The 20120-nt window shown below is 46.3% G+C and overlaps 2 protein-coding genes across 9 annotated transcripts in view; one reads left to right on the top strand and one right to left on the bottom strand.

Annotated features, from left to right (window-relative positions):
- The first annotated feature begins 2760 nt into the window (after positions 1 to 2760).
- Positions 2761 to 13238, top strand: SCN3B (sodium voltage-gated channel beta subunit 3). The gene is made up of 6 exons (XM_028708398.2): positions 2761 to 3657; positions 6113 to 6276; positions 7286 to 7511; positions 10101 to 10239; positions 11215 to 11323; positions 11838 to 13238. Exons 1-5 carry the CDS (start codon positions 3600 to 3602, stop codon positions 11279 to 11281), a joined length of 654 nt encoding a protein of 217 aa, XP_028564231.1. The 5' UTR covers positions 2761 to 3599; the 3' UTR covers positions 11282 to 11323; positions 11838 to 13238.
- Positions 13239 to 14982: 1744 nt separating this feature from the next.
- The window catches only part of GRAMD1B (GRAM domain containing 1B), a 209058-nt gene continuing 203920 nt past the window's right edge, over positions 14983 to 20120 (bottom strand). For all 8 annotated transcript variants that reach the window (XM_077919744.1, XM_077919748.1, XM_028707618.2 and 5 more), the window contains one exon: positions 14983 to 19466. In XM_077919744.1, coding sequence (XP_077775870.1) covers positions 19377 to 19466 — 90 coding nt within the window. In that variant the 3' untranslated portion in view covers positions 14983 to 19376. The remainder of the gene's footprint in view (positions 19467 to 20120) is intronic.

Genomic DNA, 20120 nt, shown 5'->3' with positions numbered 1-20120 from the left:
GGACCCTACAAAACATCACTGTTTGTTCACAGTGACTGGGCACATTTTGAAAGGGTGGTGTAAGACAGACAAACAACTCCTAATGGACTTTGTTTGCCATGGACAACTTGAATAGAAAACATATTCGTGCCTGGCACCTGCAGACTCACCATGCCTTGGACTTGAGGACAGAACACTTTACTCCAGAGAGCCAAAATTTGCCATGTTCCTGAGAGTAAAAGTAGGCCATTTATAGGAGTTGAGTCAGACTGTTCCATCCAGGTTCTTTCTTAATCACAGGTGAAAACAGCCTGTCTTTCCTTAACGGCTCCTGCTCTGTGATGAATGCTCTTTGCTGGCCCACATCCTCTCTCACATCCAGGGGCTTGCATTTCCTGACAGGAAGCTGGCCTGCTGCAAACAGACATGACTTCACAGTGCTTCTGTGAGCATATGGCTGTCAGACAAGAGTGCAAGCCTCTTGATTTAACAGATTCTGAAGATCTATATAAAGCAGTGCTGAGCACTATCCACCCACTAGGCCCAGGATAGATTATATGAGGTGAACTGCAGACAAAATGCAGATGACTCCAAGAGAAAAAACAAATAAATAGATGATCACATGTTTCCCAGGCTTTATTTAGTTTTGATGATATCTCCAAAGGAAGAAAAAATGGAAGGTTTTTTAAATAAAAAATGTAATTGGTATGCATAAAAGGATTAAGAATTTGTAAATAATACTAATAGAATGACAGAGTTGAAAGGGCTTAGGAAGATGAGGAACCTGTGGCCCTCCAAGGAATACAATTCCCATTAGTCCCAGCCATCATGGACAATGAATTCAGGATCAGCAGGCAGCATTCAACCAAGTAATTATGGCACCTCTGGCAGATGTTCAGGGAGATGTGCCTTTTATCTTACATAACCGAAGAACAGGGTGCCATGTAACATTAATTCAAAATGTGTTGTTTAAGCAAACATGATCCCTTGTATTTGGCACATATCTGCTCTTATGTAAATATGTGCCTTGAGATGCAATGAAGCCCACAATCACAACCAGGTACGAAAGAAGTGGAAATTGCATTGAGGACAGGCAAGTAGAGCTGATTGATGCCTTCTAAAAGCTAACCCCAGGTAGGGATATAACTCTGTTTTCTAGCCTGCTTGCTTCAGATAGCAGCAACTGCTTTCCAGGGAAGGGAGTAACATTTACGGCATAATACATTTATTCTAAGAACTGCTTTTGATGTGTAGGCTTGGCTTAAAGAGACACGACAGCTGGGTATGCTTAGGGTTTCTGAGAATAGCCCTCTCTCTTGGCCAGGTCTAGTTTGGAGGCCAGCCATCCAGTGGCCCTTCCTGCACTTTCTTGTTGCCAGAGACAAGGCGGTGGGAACTTTCTACTTCTATGAAAGCAGGAGGGAGAGAGAGACATTGAAATACATGGTTGCAAAATCATCTAATGGAGAGTTTTGCTCAGTTTGGTTGACTTTTCTTTGTGTGTGTGTTTTTACTGGGATCCCTCCCTCCCCCCAAGCCAAATCCATCAGCTGAAGCTGGATGCAAAAGATAAACACTTATTAACAAATTAAATAGTTCTGAGACCAGGAATGATTTGGGTACTAAATCAGAACTGAGCACACAAAATGCCCACTCCACTTTTGCCACTTTCATAACCACAAGCAGCATCAACATCTTTCTTCATTCCAGCAATGCAACTGGGTGGGAGCAGGTCATTTAGTTCCTGTTGCTGTTAAACAACTGAGAGTCTGCAATCCTTGCCAATTTACTGCAAATCAACCAGCAATCTGTCAGTATATCCCCGTCTACCCTGGCTTGATCTAATGAGCATCCCCTCCTTCTAAATCCATTCAGGTTTGACCACAGACTGCCCTGCAGAGTTGGAGATGCGTGTGATGGGAATTGTGGCTCCTCTCCAGATGGAAGAGACCCAGCCAGCTCCTGCCACTAAACCCTTTGGGCACAAGCCGGATCTATGAGAACAGAGGCTTTCTCAGCATTTCCAGCTGCAAGAGTGACCTTTGGAGCTTTCCCAATGGCAGTCACATGGACTTGTTACAGGCCACTGCTGCCACTCCCGACTAGCTACCACCTTTAGGAAACCACAGCAGAGAAGCATGGCTCCCCTGCCAGGGAACACTGGCAGGATGCCAGGCATTGCTGTGCACTCAAACACTGAAGAACATCCCATCAGATTGCATGGAAATCATTTAGGATGATGGGCGCTTTGGGGGCTCTGGAGGCAGCAGTCCCTTCAGCCTCCCTCTCTTTCTCTTTTGCTCTCCTTGCCAGACTCATTTTGTTCCAGAAAAGGGTCTTTTTTCCATTTTGCCTGCTGCTATTTGCTTATGAAAGATTTCAGCAGAGAAAGTGAACCTTGGATTTGGCTACATCCACACCATACATTCAAAGCACATTTAAATTAGTGATGGATTGGCTGGATTTATATCCCACCTTTTATCCAAGGAAATAAAGGTGGCACATGGTCCCTTCCCCGCCCCCGCGCACAACCCTGAAGGGGTGGTGTAGATGTGAAGAGCCGCTGGGAGCAGCTGGCTTGGAAAGAGGCAGGAAACGCCCCACCCACCCCCAATTCTTCGGGGAAAGGGAGTCTCGCTCTCTTGATGGGAGGGGGACGCCTGCTTCTGCCAAAGAGAGGTCTGCGCATGCTTGTCCTGAGGGGCTGTTCCCAATCCAGGCACGGCTCGGAGAAGGGAGGCGGCGGCACTCCTCCTCCTCCTCCTCCTCCTCCTCCTCCTCCTCCTCCTCCTCCTTCTCCCACCCTCGCGCTCTCGTAAGGCGGGCACAAGCCGTCCCAGCCACGCAGAGCCGGCGCAGGAGGCTGGGCTCCAGCACACGGCTTGAGATGCATTGTTCCTGTGGGGAGGCTCGGAGCTGGAGGTGGCGGCGAGGGTGGCGACGGCGAGGGTTGGTGGCTGCGGAGCCCCTCCATCTCGGGCCTCTCCCCGACTCCCTTCGCGCCGCGGGGCTGTAGGAAACGGGCCCAGCGGCTCTCCAAAGACCCCTGCTGTCCTCCGTCGCTCGCCTCCCTTCCCCCGAACCGTTGGGCTGAGCACAGGCGGGGGCAGGGCAGCGCAGGCGCCTCCAAGGGGCTGGTGATGCCCACAGCTGGGAAGTGGCAGCCGGCGCTGGCGCCCTCGCCAGGTAACCCCGACCCTGCCCGCCCGGCGCGGAGCTGTCCAAAGAGGGAGGCGACCCGCAGGAGCTGTTCGTGGTGCTGAAACCCGCTACGCGGGAGCCGCGTCAGTTAAAAGTGCGCCGCTGCCCTCCGGGAACCCCGTCTGCTCCCATCGGCGAGTTCCAGCCCAGCGCCTCCTCCAGCGCGGAGCTGTCCAAAGAGGGCGGCGACCCGTGGACTCTCTCCCTGGTGCTGAAAAGCCTTGCGAGAGGAGGAGTGCCAGGAAGGGACTTTGAACGGTGCACCTTTGCCCTCCCTGATCCCTGCCTCCTCCTGGTCCGGCTGCTCCCATCGGTCGGTTCCAACCCAGCGCCTACTCCTCCTCCCGCCCGGATCCAGTTGCGCGGCGACTAAGCTGGTGGAGAAAGGAGACCCAGCCGAGTCTGCCTTTCCAGGAGCCATGGCTGCGCTAACGAAGGTGGCCGCCGCCTCTTCCCTGCTGGTGGTGGTCCTTTGCGGTAGGTGCTTCCCGCCTGTGGTCCAGGAAACCATGTGAAACGTGTGTATTTGTGAGACAGCCAGAGAGAGGGGTTCCGTTTCAGTGGGAAGGATCCCTGAGAAAGTCCTCTATGAAGTCATTAATTGCCGAGTTGCCCCGGGGGCCTGAGCAGCTCCTCGAGAGAGAGAAGGGTTGCCATGGCGAGCTATTGTGCACCACTTTAATTAAGTAAGGGGAGGTTTGTGGTTGTTTCCCGGTTGGACAGAGTCAAAGCGCAACCATGGGCCTCGTGCACTTGGATCTGCACGTGCACGATATCAAGAGAAGCCGGAGGAAAATTGGCTGCGAATTGCAATGACTTTCATATTAACTTTCCTTCCCCCCACCCCACTCCACCCCAAGGAGGGCCTTAGGGAGCTGCCTTCTACCAGTCAGATCGCTGATCTATCTAAATCAATATTGTCCCAAGGTTTCAGGCAAGGAGTTTCTTCCAGCTCTGCTTGGCTGGTGGAGATGCTGGGAATTAAACTTGGAGCTTGCTTTCTCTCTAGGGAGCCTTTAGAAAAGGAGGCAACAGCCCAAGTACCTTTAAATTCCCATGTCAAAACTGAGTTTCAAAGATGTTTTCAAGGGGCTTCCAACCATTTCTTCTTTTTTTTACATTTTACCTCCAAAATACAGTTGCAATAGTGCAGTGTTTCCCAACCTTGGGCCTCCAGCTGTTTTTGGACTACAACTCCCATCATCCCTAGCTAGCAAGACCAGTGGTCAGGGATGATGGGAATTGTAGTTCAAAAACAACTGGAGGCCCAAGGTTGGGAAACACTGCAATAGTGAATCCAGCAGTATTCAGGCAAGACTTTGGATTCCATGCTGTATCTTAGAACACAGCAGTTTGGCTGGGAAGCCTTACAGAGAAACAACCCCTTAGACTGTGGATTTGTCCCTTGTCAGACCGCCCAGTTAAATTGTGGATCCTAAGGCAACAGAGGAACAGCTGGGAATGAAGCCTGTAAAAATGGATAAACAGGTGTTGGAAGTGTCACAGGGAAAGGGTTGTGCCTCATTGAAGGAGAACATGTTTGCGAAAGTGCAATTTTTTGTGCCAACTTTTATTTAAAGCATTGTGGGGGGGGGCAGAATGCACAGACAATTACATCCTTGCTCTTCAGTCAATTCTATGCACTTTTGAGAGCTGAAAGCATTTTCACATGCCACACTTAACAGTTTTTTTGGGCGCATTGGTTCTCTCTCCCCCCACTCTCCACATCTGCAGTTCCCTAGTTTGGCTAAAATGTGCATTCAGTTTTAAAATGGATGTCTTCTCTTTTCTACATTCCCTGAACAACATTCTCACATGTGTACAGAAATGGTACAGGAGGGGATTCAGAAATGCTTTCAGGGTTCTGTGCAAAAATGCTCTTCAGAGTAAATGAAACCCCAGAGCAATGTGCGGGCTTCTTGGCTCGAGGAAGTCAGAGATGTTTTTCCTGAACCCCTGTCTCTTGGGGAAACACTGGCACTGTTTGCTTAGCAAAAAGAAGCTGTCGTTGTTCAGTGTCAGTTAGAAAGGGTACAGTAAGCATTATCTACATGCTTGGCTAGTAGCACTTAAGAGGGAAACATTCAAACTGTTGAGTAGAATCTGACTTGGTGCCAGCTGTTCACATGTACTTGCGCAAACTGTGCTATGTATAAGAGAACCAGAATGATACTAATTTTGGCATCCTAATTCTCACATAAGGATGGTGATGAAAAGCTCTGTCGAGTCTGGTAGACTGCAATACTGTGTTGGGGATAGGACTTTTGAGGGGGGCATTTTATCATTCGTATTTTATGCTTCTGCCTTTTTTAAATGTTGTGAGCTTTTAGGATGAAGTAGCCTTTTACAGATGCTGTGTGTGTATAGAAATACAGGTTTTCATAATGTGTTTTGCAGGGTCTCTGGGGAAATGTAAAGAACAAACATAATATTTAAAAAAAAGAACCTGGGAGGGAGAGGGAAAAAAGAACTTGCAGTTCTGGATTATATAACTTCTGGTTGGTTGACTGTATGTCACATGTGCTTCAATTGTAGCCCAAATGATCAAAGCAACATTGAAATCTCACAATTCAGATTTCTGTGTTGGAGGAATGAGATGGGACTCTGTATAAATCTGCAAAACACTAGTAAATTCAGCACCAAGTTATTATTTAATGTGGATTATTGGTTGAGATCAGCATAGGATGGAAGGTTTTTTGCAAATCCTGATATTTAATCCATTCTCAACGAATGCCAGTGTTGAATTAAGAGATTTATTTTCACTGAGAATCACAAGCGTCTTGAATAACAGATTGTTCTCTGTGTCGCTCCACCCCCTCTCCATGTGTTTGTGTCTTCCTCTGTCTTTTTCCCTTCTTGGAAATGGGTCCCTCTCCCAATTGCACTATATGCTCACATATCCAAACTGGGCTGCTGATCCATGGCTTTCCAGTGGGTGTCTGCTCTTCAGTCTGTGTTGAAGTACCGTCAGAGACAGAGGCAGTCCAAGGATCACGCATGAAGCTGCTGTGTATCTCCTGCATGAAGCGAGAGGAGGTTTCTGCCAACACTCTGGTTCAGTGGTACTATAAGACCGAAGGGGGCATAGATGAGCCTGTAAGTATCACAATGGGTGCCTCTAGCTATGAGGCTGTGAGATGAGAAATGGGAAAAGGGACCAGGAGACGTTATTCTCTTCCTTGATAAAGGGTGGGAGGAAATAAGGTGAAAAGGATCAATCTCAGGTAATGGGTGGCAGGGAAAACCAGCAAAATGAGGATCATTTGCAAATGCATAGGTCTTCACCTATAACTAGACATTTATTAATAGATGTTTTGATGAGGGTGCTATTCCCAACAAGATTCTCATCTGGGTCCTCAAACCCTATTAGGTGATCTGCACAGGAGGCTTTGCTGCGAGGAGGTCAGATCTGCTTTCCTAAAAGAGTTGCAAGGACTGAGCAGGAATCTTACCAACCATCAGCTTCAGGCAGGCTAGATCAGAAAGGTTAAATGTCCTGAGAGCTTAAATGCTGTTCACACATCTTTTCAGAAGCTCTCCAAAATATTTACTGGTCCGGGAAGTCATCATCCTGGCAAAACAAAGTGCTAAACTCCAGTTTATTCACAGAGCAGCTGAAGAAAATATATTGGTGTGATAAATGCTTTTGCATTGCTTCCTCTTTTTCTGTTCTGACACACAAGGACAGCTGTTCCACAGCTGTTTTTAGACCTCAGTTGTGACACCTTGGCAAAGCACCCAGTGTTGGCCACACTACTGTTGAGATGCCCCTGTAGCATAATCCAAAGAGACTATCTGTCCATGTTTATTTTGGGGGATCATGTGTCATTCTCTCCTGCTCTGCACTATTGCCACCTTATTTTCTTGTTCAAGGGGAGCGTATTAAATGCCAATCCACACATGCATTTGTCACATGTTTTCTTTGTATTCTATATCCATTGGAGCAGGGAAGAAGAGTTTAAGAATAGGGAGGGCTCTGAAGAAGATATTTAAAAGAAGACTTTTCCAAAGAAACATTTTAAACAGTCCGGTTTTGTTCCTTGCAACAGAAGACAGCACAAAGGTCTGAAAATGACAGCATCCTTCCTTATTCTGCTCCCTACAGATCTACAAGTACGAAAATGAGAAGCAGGAACTTGGGAGCCGCTTCCGTGGTCGGCTCCAATGGGACGGGAGCATAGACATGCAGGATGTGTCCATCTCCGTGCTCAACATCTCTTTGAATGATTCGGGGATCTACACCTGCAATGTCACTCGGGAATTCAACTTCGAGGTTCATCGACCAGTTGTCACCCGCTCTACACTGATCCGTCTCACGGTGGTGGAGGAGGGTATGAAGGGTGACGGGCATGTCCCTTAATTCTGGTGCCTCTTGGCAGTGGGTCTCTTGCAGTCACACACAAGATGGTGATGCAGAAGTTGGTATTTTGTGTAAGGAAGGGGGGGGAGGGACTCCTCAAGTTTCAAGCAGTTTCTCCCACATTTGCATTCCGTAAAGCAGGCTGAAGGGTTTGTCAAGGGCCAAATTAAAGATGACTTCCTAGGTGACCCAGAGACACTCGCTGTGGGGCTGGTTAAACATGGATGGCGTTTTATAGCCTTGATGCCAAATAACCCTTAAACTACTCTGACCACTTTGCAGGGGGGAAAGAAGGTGGGCATTTTCTCTGACCCATAGAAGGGACACACAGTTCAAACTTGAAAGGGCCTGTTCATTTCTTACTTCCTTTAAAATGCAAGATATACATTTAGCAGAAGAATTAGGCCTGAAATCATTTCAAATGATTTTCACTCCATGTTAGTGAGCTGAACAAACGAGCAGCAATATTTGCATGTGTACAGTTTTGCCTTCAGAAAACTTGGTTCCAAAGCTTATTTTGGAGCTTTATGTCACCATCCTTTTGTCACCATTCCCCACAAGGGACTATTGGGGAGCCGAGGCAGAATGTAATGAAATGGGGCTTGTGATGGACTTGGTGTAATAATATGTATATGGCATTGTATTCCACACTGGCCAAGTTTTAGGCCAGATGTTAAAATAGTCCCTTAATTCAAAACTATAGACTTTTGCTTCTGTATACCCTCTAAAACAGAACCCTCCCACTCCCACAAAACTTTTGGGTCATTAGGAAACTCATGTCTTCCATATGACACTATAGTTTTAGTTCAGAGTTTGTTTACCTGCAAAAATAGTAGAGGTTCTTTCCCACCTCCAGTCACCCCAGATTTAAACTCAGTTCACCACAATGTTTATCATAAGAATGTAAGAAGAGCCTGTGGCCCACCTAGTCCAGCATCCTGTGCTCACAGATGCTTGTGGAAAACCCTCAAGCGCAGGAGCGCTCTCCTCTTCCAGTAACTCATATGCATAATAAGTATTACAGCTTCCACCCATGAAGGTCACTAGTGGCCATTGAAAACCTCCTCTTCCATGAATTTACTCAATCCTCTTTTAAAGTCATTCCAATTGGTGACCATCACTGCCTCCTGTTGCAGGAAGTTACTCTCTCTCTTCCACTCTCTCTCTCAAATCTATCCTGAATCTTTCAACATTCAGGATGTCCATTAATTCTAGTGTTATGAGGGAGAAAAGCTCTTCTTTCTCCATGCCAAGCATAATTTTATAAATGCCCACTATCTCACCTCTTATTTGTCTTATCTCTGAACTAAAAAGTCCCAAGTCCTTGTAGAGAATCACATCATCATTTAGTTTACTTCAATGAGTCGTCAAAACTGGGCTCATTGGGGGGGAAAGGGTTGTCCGTAGGCTGTTCTCTAATGGCTTGCTGAGACTGTCAGTTTCAACAGAAGCAGCGCCAAATGATTGTTGAACTAAATATGGCTCCCTCCTGTTGCATCTCATTCCTTACGCTGTGTCTATATTGTTTTCTCTCTTTCTCCCCCTCTGCCAACAGCTGTGTACCCCTTTCTCTGTGTCCTTTTTTCCCTCTGTCTCCTTCCCTTGCTGAAGATCCCTCCCTGAGTTTCTTGGTGGTTCTGTTTCCTTGTCTTCAGCACAATATAGAACATCTGCAAATGGGGAAGTAAAGAAACAGGAAACAAAAGGAGAGCCTGTCAGGGTTCCAGGATGGGCACAGACGTAGCTCTGTTTGTCCCAAGCAAAGTATGTCATCTCAGCAACTCTGCACGTTTGCGCATGCGCTAAGGAGAACATATAGAATCATAGACTAATAGGGTTGGAAGGGACCCCAGGGGTCATCTAGCCCAACCCCCCTCAATTGCACCTAAAGTGCATGTGCAGATGTCAGCCTTATGGCCAATGGTGCAGTGGGTGGCACCACAAAGTCTTCTAAGAGATGGTAGAACCTCAGTTGTCTCCCCCAGTTCTAGTGGTGATCCTGCTTTCACCTCATTTAGCCTCTCAACATTTTTTGCTTACTCGAAAGCTCTGATCCTCCCAACACTTGGGAGTGTTTGATTATCATGTTCTGCATGAGTATTTCATCCAGATTGTAAAGAATGATATGGGGGCACTATGGTCTATGGAAAAGAAATTCTATACATTGCTCTGCAAATAGCCTGAGGTTGTACTGTTCTACTGAGGTGGTGGTACAGTGGGATCCTTGCTCAGTTTGCAGCCACCAGCTGGCGAATGGTAACTGTGTGTGTTTAGGTTCCTGGCTGCAGGATACCAGTAATTTTCCAGTTGGCACAATCCATTCCATAAGAGCCGATAGGCATGCAACTGCCTACTGAGCTGGCACAGAGCTTACAGTCCGAGCCAGAAAAGAGAGCCGCTCAGTTTCTGCATGGCAAATTACTTCCATATAGGAAGATATAGAAAACCACACAAGCTCACAGGTTTCCAAAAGATGGCTGCAAAGCAGGACACCATGCTCTGTGCCCCACAAAGGTGGCTTTGCTCATGTGGATCTTTCCCTTTCTTGTCCCCTACACAGCTGGAGAAGACTTCACATCTGTCATCTCTGAAATAATGATGTATATTCTCTTAGTCTTCCTCACTTTGTGGCTGCTGGTAGAAATGATCTACTGCTACAGGAAAGTTGCCAAGGCAGAGGAGGTTGCTCAGGAAAATGCGTAAGTGAACATAAGAATGTAAGAATAGCCCTGCTAAGAGCCCATCTAGTCCGGCGTTCTGCTCTCACAGTTGACATCCAGAGCCCCCCAAGGGAAGCATGCAAGAAGGACCTGAGTGCAACAGCACTTTCTCCTTCTGTGGTTTCCAACACTTGGTATTCAGAAGCATTGCTGCCTCCAGTGGTGGAGGCAGAGCATAGGGTTGTGGCTAGCAGCCATTGATAGCCTTCTGCTCCGTGATGCTCACAAACTGCAGCTGGTCCAACAAGCAGCAGCCAGATGATTGGCTAAGATTCCATATCGGAGTTCATAAAACCACAATTTTAAAATGGTGGCAAAGTCATCTCTGTCCAAAAGAAGATGGATCCAGGAGCTGATACAGGTACCTTGAACTAGAACTGAGGGGGGGGGAGCTGTAAACTTTGTCCCTCCCAAGTCATAATCAGAATCCAGTCACACATCCTAGTGCCCAGCTACTTGCAATGGGAGGAAAGCCATTTTCTCTCATTCAAACAGCAGGTGTAGCAGCAGTAAGGATTTCTATCGGATGGCAGAGGCACATACACACCACGGTCCAAATCTGACTCCCCACCTCCCATGCTGGCTTAAAAAAAAAACCGGCTGTGCAAAAGTGAGCTACATTATCAACATCACATCTGTTTCTGGAAGATTTTAATGTTTGGTGTTTTGTTGTGTTCCTTTATATTTCGTGGAAGCTGCCCAGAGCAGCAGTTAGATGGGTGGGGAATAATGATGATGATGAGAGTGGTGGTGATGTCTGGTCCCAAGGTCTCTGGTCCCAAGATCTCTGGTCCCTTTTAACTGGAGAGCTCAGCAAGGCTCAAACCTAGAATGCTCTGGATGCCACACATGTGCTCTCCTACTTTGCTAAAGTCCTTCCCCATGTAAACCTCTTTTTAAAATTGCCAGTTCAGGACTTTCTCCATGAAGTACACTTTTCGCCTTGCTCTACAGGACTGACTACCTCGCCATCCCTTCGGAAAACAAGGAGAATTGTGCTGTGCCAGTGGAGGAGGAGTAGAAGATGAAACCACGTAGGCGTACAGTGTGCAAAAAAAAAAAGGTGAAAAAGCTCTGTGCAAATCACATGGCAGCGGGGGAGGGCATTGGCTGCCTAGCAAATCCAAATCTGTGTGCAGGCACCACCATGGGGGTCATTCATGATCTCCAGGCTCAAGGAAGCTACTGAGCATATTTGAAAATGTTCAGATATGATCTGTGGATGGAATGTGGATTGCCGTAGACAGGTCTGCAATGGTTCCAAGTGACTCCAACAGCAAGAACTCTTCCAGGGATTATGGAGTGGAAGACATGGTGCCATCTTGAGATTTCCCCCCTTGTATGTATTTTGCTGAAGGTAAGAGTCCAAAGCCATCTTCCTGGTAGAGAATTCAAAGTACAAGAGACATAAAACAAGATTAGGCGGTCCAAAAGGTAGGTAATTGGCGATGCACTAAAACTCCTCTCCTATGTGTGACTTCTACAAGTAGGTGGTGTGTTTTGCTCATGCAGGTTTTCATCTAATCTTCTGAAAGTGGAAGGTGAATCACAGTCTGGCTCTTTTTCCTTGTTTTCAGGGACTAGGCAGACACAAGGAGTAAGTCACTGCAGCCAAGTTTTGCAGGAGCCCAAGACCAGGAACCACGAGGAAGTGTAAATTTGTTTCCGTTTGTCTGGAACATCGCACTGCTTTGACTTCATGGCTCTCATTCCTTGAGCGATCAGCCCATTTGTTAAAGACTTTCCTTTGAGGCATGCAAAGTCCGGGGGGGGGGGGGGGAGAGGTCCATTACCTCCTCTGTTGCCCATTGCCTCAACGACTCTGTAAATACTCACTCATCTCTCACTAACACAGACTTTCCTTTGGGTGCATTCAGACATCACAGCTTCCTCAGCATTAAGTGGCATTCATTTAGTCATCATTGCTTTTGGTGTTAATTTCAGTATGATGCCCCAGTGATGTCACAGAACATGCCCCAGATTTTCCTAGGGAAGCAGATAACAGTGGGTCTGTTTTGGCCAATACCTCCAGGAGCAAATGGAAAGCCAGGCAGAAGCAATACAGTAATTGAACTGTTTAGTTTTTCATGAACCTGTGGCACAGGAGGAGGAAATGCTCGAGCCAGAGATGTTTCCGAGGTACATAGTGCACTGCTAAAAGAGTGGTGATATTATACAGATACTAGATTGAGCCCTGGGGTAAGAGTGTGGCCATGAAGCACCCTCTCTTTGCATCGTATGTGATTTCCATGTTGCAACACTCCATAGTATGTCATATACTGTGTGTAAATAGGACAAGAGTCATTAACTTGGGCATTCTGTGATTTAGTGAAACCCAAGCAGCAAACTTCTAAACTAATTTCCAGCAGGATTCAGAGGGCAGTGGCAAATAACCACTTTGCAAAACATGATGTTGTGATGAAAGTTTAAATTCTCCTTAGTGTTTGACGCAGTGACCGAGATGCCCAGAATTGTAGGGGCTTTAAGTCGGGTCAGGTGTCCTTTTATGTACTTGAGAGAGTGAAGCAGGATGGACAATTCTAACTGAAGGATCGGTGGAAGATGGCAACGTGAACCTTCCATTTCAAAGAGGAGCACTGTGCTTTTAATAACTGCACGGCACTGAAAAAAATTATTCAGCTATTCCAATCTCAAACAAAGCCTGCCACTGCCAGTAGCATGTTATGCCCTCCAATTGCCATATACTATTTTATTATCAGGCAGGGGTGATGTAATTCCAGGTTCACAGGCCTGATCTGCCCCCACTATCATATTTTGCTGCCCCCTCTTCCAAGACCCAACCAATTTTGGCAGCAGCAAAGATGGGAAATAACACAGAGGGCCAGCCCAGCACCCAGATAGGGGTGCAAATCTCTCACTTCCCGGTCATCAGACCAACTTCAATGAAGAAAGAGGAAGCAAAACCCACTGCCATCACCCTTAACTGATCTGAACAGATCAGCTGAAGAGGAAGGCTGTCTGCCACAAGTTGTCCTTGGAGGGTTGGGCCAAGGTGGGTTTGTCCCTCTGGGCCAGTAAAAAGGCCACCCACCCATTAGAAGGTCTGCATAAATAAAATCTAAACTTCTATCTGGTAATGGTCTGTTTTATGGTGGGGTAGAACACTGAGCACAATTTTTCTTTTCAGCAAAGGAATCTGAAGACTGTGCAGGGGGGGCAAATATTAAGCCTAGCTGTTTGGTAGGATCAGAGTATAGTGGTACCTCGGGTTACATACGCTTCAGGTTACATATGCTTCAGGTTACAGACTCTGCTAACCCAGAAATAGTGCTTCAGGTTAAGAACTTTGCTTCAGGATGAGAACAGAAATTGTGCTCCGGCGGCGTGGCAGCAGCAGGAGGCCCCATTAGCTAAAGTGGTGCTTCAGGTTAAGAACAGTTTCAGGTTAAGTATGGACCTCCGGAATGAATTAAGTACTTAACCCGAGGTACCACTGTATTGCCTAGACTTGCATTATTTTCTTTCACAGCAAATGATAGTATTAGAAAAAGCATGAATAGCAAAGTACTTTGCTGTAGTTAAAGACCACAATCCACCACTAAGCCTCATTGTAGACTTAATGGCAAACCATGGTTTGTTGCTACAAATATGAGTGGCAGGGTTATGCCTCCTTCCCTCCCTCTGCCATGCTTCCGATTTCTCTGGGGAGAGCTAAGCCATGAGCCCAGATCGAAACAGCAGCAGAACGAGCGGGGCTGCAATTGGAAGTTTCTGAACAGAGGTTGCGTGGCCATGTGCCAGGGTTTTGTTAGGGGTTGGACTAAATGACCCTTGGGAGACCTTCCAGCTCTAAAATTTGATGAGTCTACAATTCCTCTCTAGGAGTCCACAGTGGTTCATTCAAACCACATCATGGTTTAGCTTAGTGTTGTGTGTGAACCAGGTCCCTGTCTCAGTAATTTTTGGAGCAACCCTGTAAGCTTTTTTTTTACTCCCCCCCCCAAAAAAAAGTATAGTAATGCTGATGCTACTCAGCAAGCATATACCTGTACTAATTCATTAACCTTATTTATGAAGCTTATATCTGAAGCTTAGAGCTGTAACTCACCTTCTTCAACATGTCATGCTTCGTGGAGTTACTCAAATTGTGAACCAAAGCAGCACCCATAATTCCACATGGCGAAGGGTCCAGCTGTCATGCCCAATTTAAGCGCACTCCATCACATCCTGCAGAAAGTAACAATGGAGGAGCTTTCTTCGCACTAGGGCGTCCTTCTTGATTTTGCCCATGATTTGCCATTTAGCCCTTGGGAAGTTATCTGACCCTAATCCAGTTGAGCCTAAATCCAGCCTCTGCATTCTTTACCCGATATAATAGAATCTGGTAACACCCTCAGCTCTTGAGATGGAGCAATTAAGTAGCAGTTCTGGAACCAGGAAAGCTTCAGAAGAATGAATGGTAAAGATAAACCCCTTAACGTTTTCTCTCCCACACCACAACTACTTCCATAACTCTTTAAGAAATAACACTTTCTTCCGCCTGCCTTCTAAGGCAGTAGTTCATATGGGATTTCTGACGGTGAATACAACCTCCCTTGGTGGGATGTCTTACATGGGCACACAAAGATAACCGTGTACGATGTCTTCAACTCAAAAGGTAGACTGTGTCTTCTGTCTGTGATGTGTGTGGAAAAGGCACAGGAGATGTAGAAAACAGACAGCAAAATAAAAAGCAAAAGAACCCACGTGATGCTTTCTCTCTCTCTTTTGTTCATTATATTTTATTCATACTCTTATTCCATTTCCCCCCCTAGCTACTTTACATTAAGATTTTGGCTTTGTAGCCTTTTTTAAACTCCTAGTTTCTAGCAGTCAAGTTTGTGGTTGTTGTTTTTTTCCTTTTAAATCAATTTGTATACTAGACTTTGCGCACAGCGCAAAGTTTTTTATTATAGTTACAGAATCAGACACACAGACACAGCCAGACAACTCCTACAGACACAACCAGGGGTGTCCTTCTGCACATCAGCCCAATGCCAGAATTTTGTCTTCCTACCACAGACCCTTCCAGCTGTGGGAAATATTTGGGAGGTGCGGAAGGGCTAGGGCCTCTGGTCTGTTCCCTTTATGTCTCTCCCCCCCCCCCCGCTCCCCCCCCCAACCCCCACCCCTCCACCAATAAAGGTGTTGAAATGTAGTCAGGAAAACTTGCACATCTGAAAAACAATTGTCAGTAACTAAGCCAGATGTTCATGCTTAAGGTGGGGGGGGGGAGAGAGAGGTGGGTTTAAGGTCATCATCACCACCACACAGGGAACAATATAATGAAGTGGCTGCTCATTTCTCAAGGAAGCAGTCACAGAAATCACTCTCCCAAACTCCAGAGGAGATTGAACAATGGGGAAACCACCCAAGCAGCTTCCAATCCTTTGCTACATTATGCCACCATCCCCCCCCCCAAAAAAAAAAATCCAATGCAAAGCTCAGGTTGGGAAGGCAGTCCTTCAAACCTTAGCAACAAAAACTGGCCAAAATAAAGTGAGGTAATTTTTTTAAAAAATAATAATAATAAAGATGAGTCAGAGAGGATACTCTGAGCCATGTGCGAATGTGATTCCTTCGGAAGGGAGTCTGCTTCCCTTGCCGCATTCATTTCAGAAGACACTGCTGTCATGCGGAGGAAAGAAATGTGTGGGGCAGCACCAGGCCAGCCCTAGAGGGTGCCAAGAGCCTGGGAACTCAAGGTAAAGGGGAGAAAAGGAAGTGGAATAAGGGCAGAATGCATAGAAAGGTGAATTGCTACCAGGTTTCACCTCTTTTCCAGTGGTGAGGGGAGAATATATCCTAGCATAATCTGCTAAAGATGAAATGGTCACACTCTCTCTCTTTCTCAACAAGGTGTGTAGCTGAAGCTCAGCAAGTCAGGGTGAGTGGTAACACTCCAATTTGGCTGATTAGCACATCTGGAGGGGTTAGGAAGGGGGTGTTATGGCACAAAAACAAGAGTCACCTGTGCTTTTGGTAAGCATGAGGGAGATGCCAGAGAATGAGAGAAGAAATTAGGAGGGGGGGGGCATGGAGAACAAAATCTGAGAACCAACCGCCCCCCCAATTTGTGCAACAGAAAGGCCATTGTGCAGGCTGGGTGTTCAGCTCTAGCATTTCCTCCACAATAACTTGTTAGGCTTTTTTTAAAAAAAGAAAAGTATTTGAGTCAGTCCAATTAATGAAACTGAGAAGGTGACAATGGGCCTGAGAAAAGAACAACAAATTGATCTGTGCCCCAAGGGTGATTGCTTTATAGGTCTGCTGGCATCCTTTGCAGCTATGCTGAACTTAGTGGAGATGAAATCACAGTATCAACTGGGGGCAGGAGAATGCAACTAATCGATCGCAAAGCAAGTGTCCTCTAAGGATGTCCTTTCTCAAAGGAATGGTTTGCCAGGAGATGGGTGGGATGCAGGAAGAGCACAGGTACAACAGATCCTGCATCCTCATTGCACCTTTAACTCATCAAATGATAACCAGAGTGTAGCATCCTTAAGAATACGGAGAAGGCAGCACATCTTTACCGTGCAACAGCAATGACCAATCCAGCAGGGAGGGTAGTTATATGCTCTAACTCAGTTCAAAGGGAGAAAACATCATCTTTCCTGTCTCTGATGGGGAAACCTGCGACCCTCCAGATATTGTCAGGCTGCAACTCCCATCATCCCTGGTCATGCTGGCCGGAGCTGATGAGAGATGAGGTCCCAACAATGCCTAGAGAGTAACTGGGCCCCCATCCCTAAAAAAAAACCCAAATTAAATGTGCCTCAGTAAGACCGAATTAGGATCTTAATCCTGTCTCCCCAGAGCAGCAGAAGCCTTTCCTCCACCTGCAAGGGCAGCGCCATGCAGAGACACAGGCATATTCCTTTGTCCTTGCAAATCTGCTTGCTCTGCAAAACTTAACAGGGTGGTTCTGAACACAGGAGCTATGCATGCAGGTTCAGGGCTCTTTGACAGGGATATCTATTGCCTTCCTGTACAGTCGGTAAGTCAAAGCTCCCCAGCCATGGGAAAACTCTATGGGGTCAATGTGGACATTAGTTCAGAGAGAGGGGAAAAGTAAAACTCACCTCCCCCCTTTCGTGTGCCTTACTCTGTTCACAAAACACACAGTCCAACCATGGGGGCAGTGGCAGGATCTTTAAAGAACAACCATGACCCTCTTAAAGAGTTTGACATGTTGCTCACTGGAATAAGGAGGCAGCCATTTTGGGTCAGTGCTCAGTTGTGGGGGGAAACAGCCCTTGAACTAGGACCTAGCCTGTAAAGTGGGGCGGGGGTGCCTTTCCCACCTGTCCTTCAAACCACCAGGAATGATTCTTGCTGACAAGGATATGTTAGAAAAACCAGTGAACCACACTTTCTTGTGAAGTTTATACTGGTGGAAAAACAATCGTCCCTCCTCCTCTTCTTGCAAAACAAAGTAAACCCTACAGGAGCTTAATCTTCTGGGGCCCCGACTTATATAATTGCCACTTAAAAAGAAAAGAAAGCTTTTAAAATATAGAACTGTCATTTGACTTCAACTTATTCCAGATCATTCTAATTTGTTGTTTGAAAAGCATCTTAAAATTGGATGTTTTGCATGTCATTTCCCAAAAGCAGTGGCCAGGAAATGGTCTAAACTCTGTATTTCTCCAGAGTTATCAGGGTTGGTTGGTTTGTTTTGCTTTAGGTCACCAACACTGGCCTTGATTCTGCTACCAAAGGGTGTTTGAGGGCTTCACTTGATTAAAAAGAGTCTTCAGCAGCCTACCAACCTGCCCACCCTGAAACATCACCCCAAGACTATTCTTAGTCCCTATAACTTATCCTAGAGCCAGTCATGCATTTGAGAGGCAGCTGCGTCTGCCAAAAAGATCCATTTTTCTGCTTAGGCAGTAGCAATTTCCTCATTTAGTAGTAAGGGGCTGGTTTTCTTTCGGCACTTCTCCTGGATGCAGCGGGACACAAAAGATGCAGCTAACCCATGCAGAAGGAGCTCGAGAACCGGGACGAGGACTTCCAAGCATCCAAGCTCGGTACCATCAACTCATTTGTTTTCGGGAAGAGGGAAATCGGGGAATGGTTTTTCTTTATGTGAAACTTGCTTTGGGACCCACCCCCCAGTCCGGTAAGGATATATGTGTATAGCCCTTTCAGTGAAGCAGCAGTTTCCTACGATATACATAGATGGAAATGCAAATGCACAATGATCAGAGGGGTCTCCGACACCAAAAGGGGACACTGTCAAACTAAAACGAGGGGGGTATACATTCACCTAACTCCTTCCATGGAAGAGAATGAGTGTCAAGGACTGAGTTGAACCTGGGAGTGTTCAAGAAGCAGTCCCTGGCTACCTGTATTGCAAAACTCGCTCCAGGACACAATGAGGTTGCTACGCCCTCCTGGGGGGCACGTATTTTCCACTGGAGTTGCAGAAAGGGGTACGGGAAGCATGCACCAAGCCAGGTCAGCATTAAAAGGATAACCCTGTAAAAAGGAGGCTGTGAAGCAAACACTTGGTTGATGGGCTACCCAGAGCCGTTCCAACAGAGCTTGCCAGGAAAAAAAGTGATAGCAGCAGTTAAGAGGGTTCATCCTGCCAGCCTCAGCGACTATCCTGAGAGCCAGAGTAGACAGTATCTCCTATAAGCAGCTTCTTGAGTTCAGTAAAATGTGGAGGAGAGGGTGAGTGGGTGGGATCTCACGCCTTCTGATTCTTCCCTTTGGGTGAAATACCCCCCGACACACACACACCCCAGACGGAGAGAGAGGGAGACAGACAGACGGACGGACAAACAGATACTAAGAGAGGTGTGGGGGAGGGCCCCAGGATGGCACGGGGTGCACTTTCCCACAATGCCTCAGTGCCGGGAGAGCACAACCCAGCCGCATCCTGCCGCTATCCCAGATGACGCTCCATTTCATCCAGTGCTGGAGGTCGGATCAACACACCACTCTCTCTTCTCAGTACGTAGGCTTCATTTTTCTCTCGCTCTCTCTTTTAAAATCTGTATATAATATATATATATATATATTTATATTCTGTATATATATATATTTATATATTCTATGTACATGTATTGCACACAGTCCTCTGGCCGCACTTGGGTTCCTGTCTGCTAGTGGAACCGTTTCCGTTTCTCGTCTGGCTCCGGCCGATATTCACGGGACCCAATTCCATTCTGGAGGTTAACTAGTGAGTCCTTCATCTGCAAGACCAAAAAATGGGAAGGGAAGCTTTCAAATACTGCTGTGCTGTTTTTGCAATCCATATTTTAACAGATTTGCTTTTGACATTGTTTTAATTCAATTATAGTTCAGTTACTTTCTAACTATCATCTTCTGCATGATTTTTGAGCATTCCGTTTTAATTTTCACAAGCTGCCTCAGGTCCCGGTTCTGGGAAAAAGTGGGGTATGTATGTATGTATGTATGTATGTATGTATAAATAAATAAATAAATAAATAAATAAAAACTTGCATATATAGACTTCCCTGTTCATTTTAACGGAGGAAACTCCACACAAGCAAAGAGAGATGCAACTGAAATGGAATAGCTCCTGCAGCTGATGTAGCTCTGTAGGCAGAGGTTCCCTGAAGTACCCACTTTTCCGAGGGCTTTCCTTTCCTGATGGCAAGACCCCATTTCCTTATAGCTTGCCAAGTGAGGGTAATACACAGTTTAGTTGTCTTAAAAACAATAGCTATCTCCCTCACGCACGCACATGGGTCCAGTCATCTCACATGCGTCCAGCGTGATGGCTGAACATCTGTTTGCTGATTGCTCTGAGGTGAATGATGCCTTTATGTGTCTCTCCAAGTCACCACACACTGGGATATGCTCTACACACAGAGAAAGCAAAT

This window comes from Podarcis muralis, chromosome 15, assembly GCF_964188315.1.
Source record: "Podarcis muralis chromosome 15, rPodMur119.hap1.1, whole genome shotgun sequence".
Lineage (NCBI taxonomy): Eukaryota > Metazoa > Chordata > Lepidosauria > Squamata > Lacertidae > Podarcis > Podarcis muralis.
This window is presented reverse-complemented; position numbering and strand designations above follow the sequence as displayed.

Coding starts and splice junctions, on each gene's coding strand:
- SCN3B (XM_028708398.2), top strand. CDS start 3,600: ATGGCTGCGCTAACGAAGGTGGCCGCCGCCTCTTCCCTGCTGGTGGTG. Junction 7,512..10,100: donor TCTCACGGTGGTGGAGGAGG/GTATGAAGGGTG, acceptor TCCCCTACACAG/CTGGAGAAGACTTCACATCT. Junction 10,240..11,214: donor GAGGTTGCTCAGGAAAATGC/GTAAGTGAACAT, acceptor CTTGCTCTACAG/GACTGACTACCTCGCCATCC.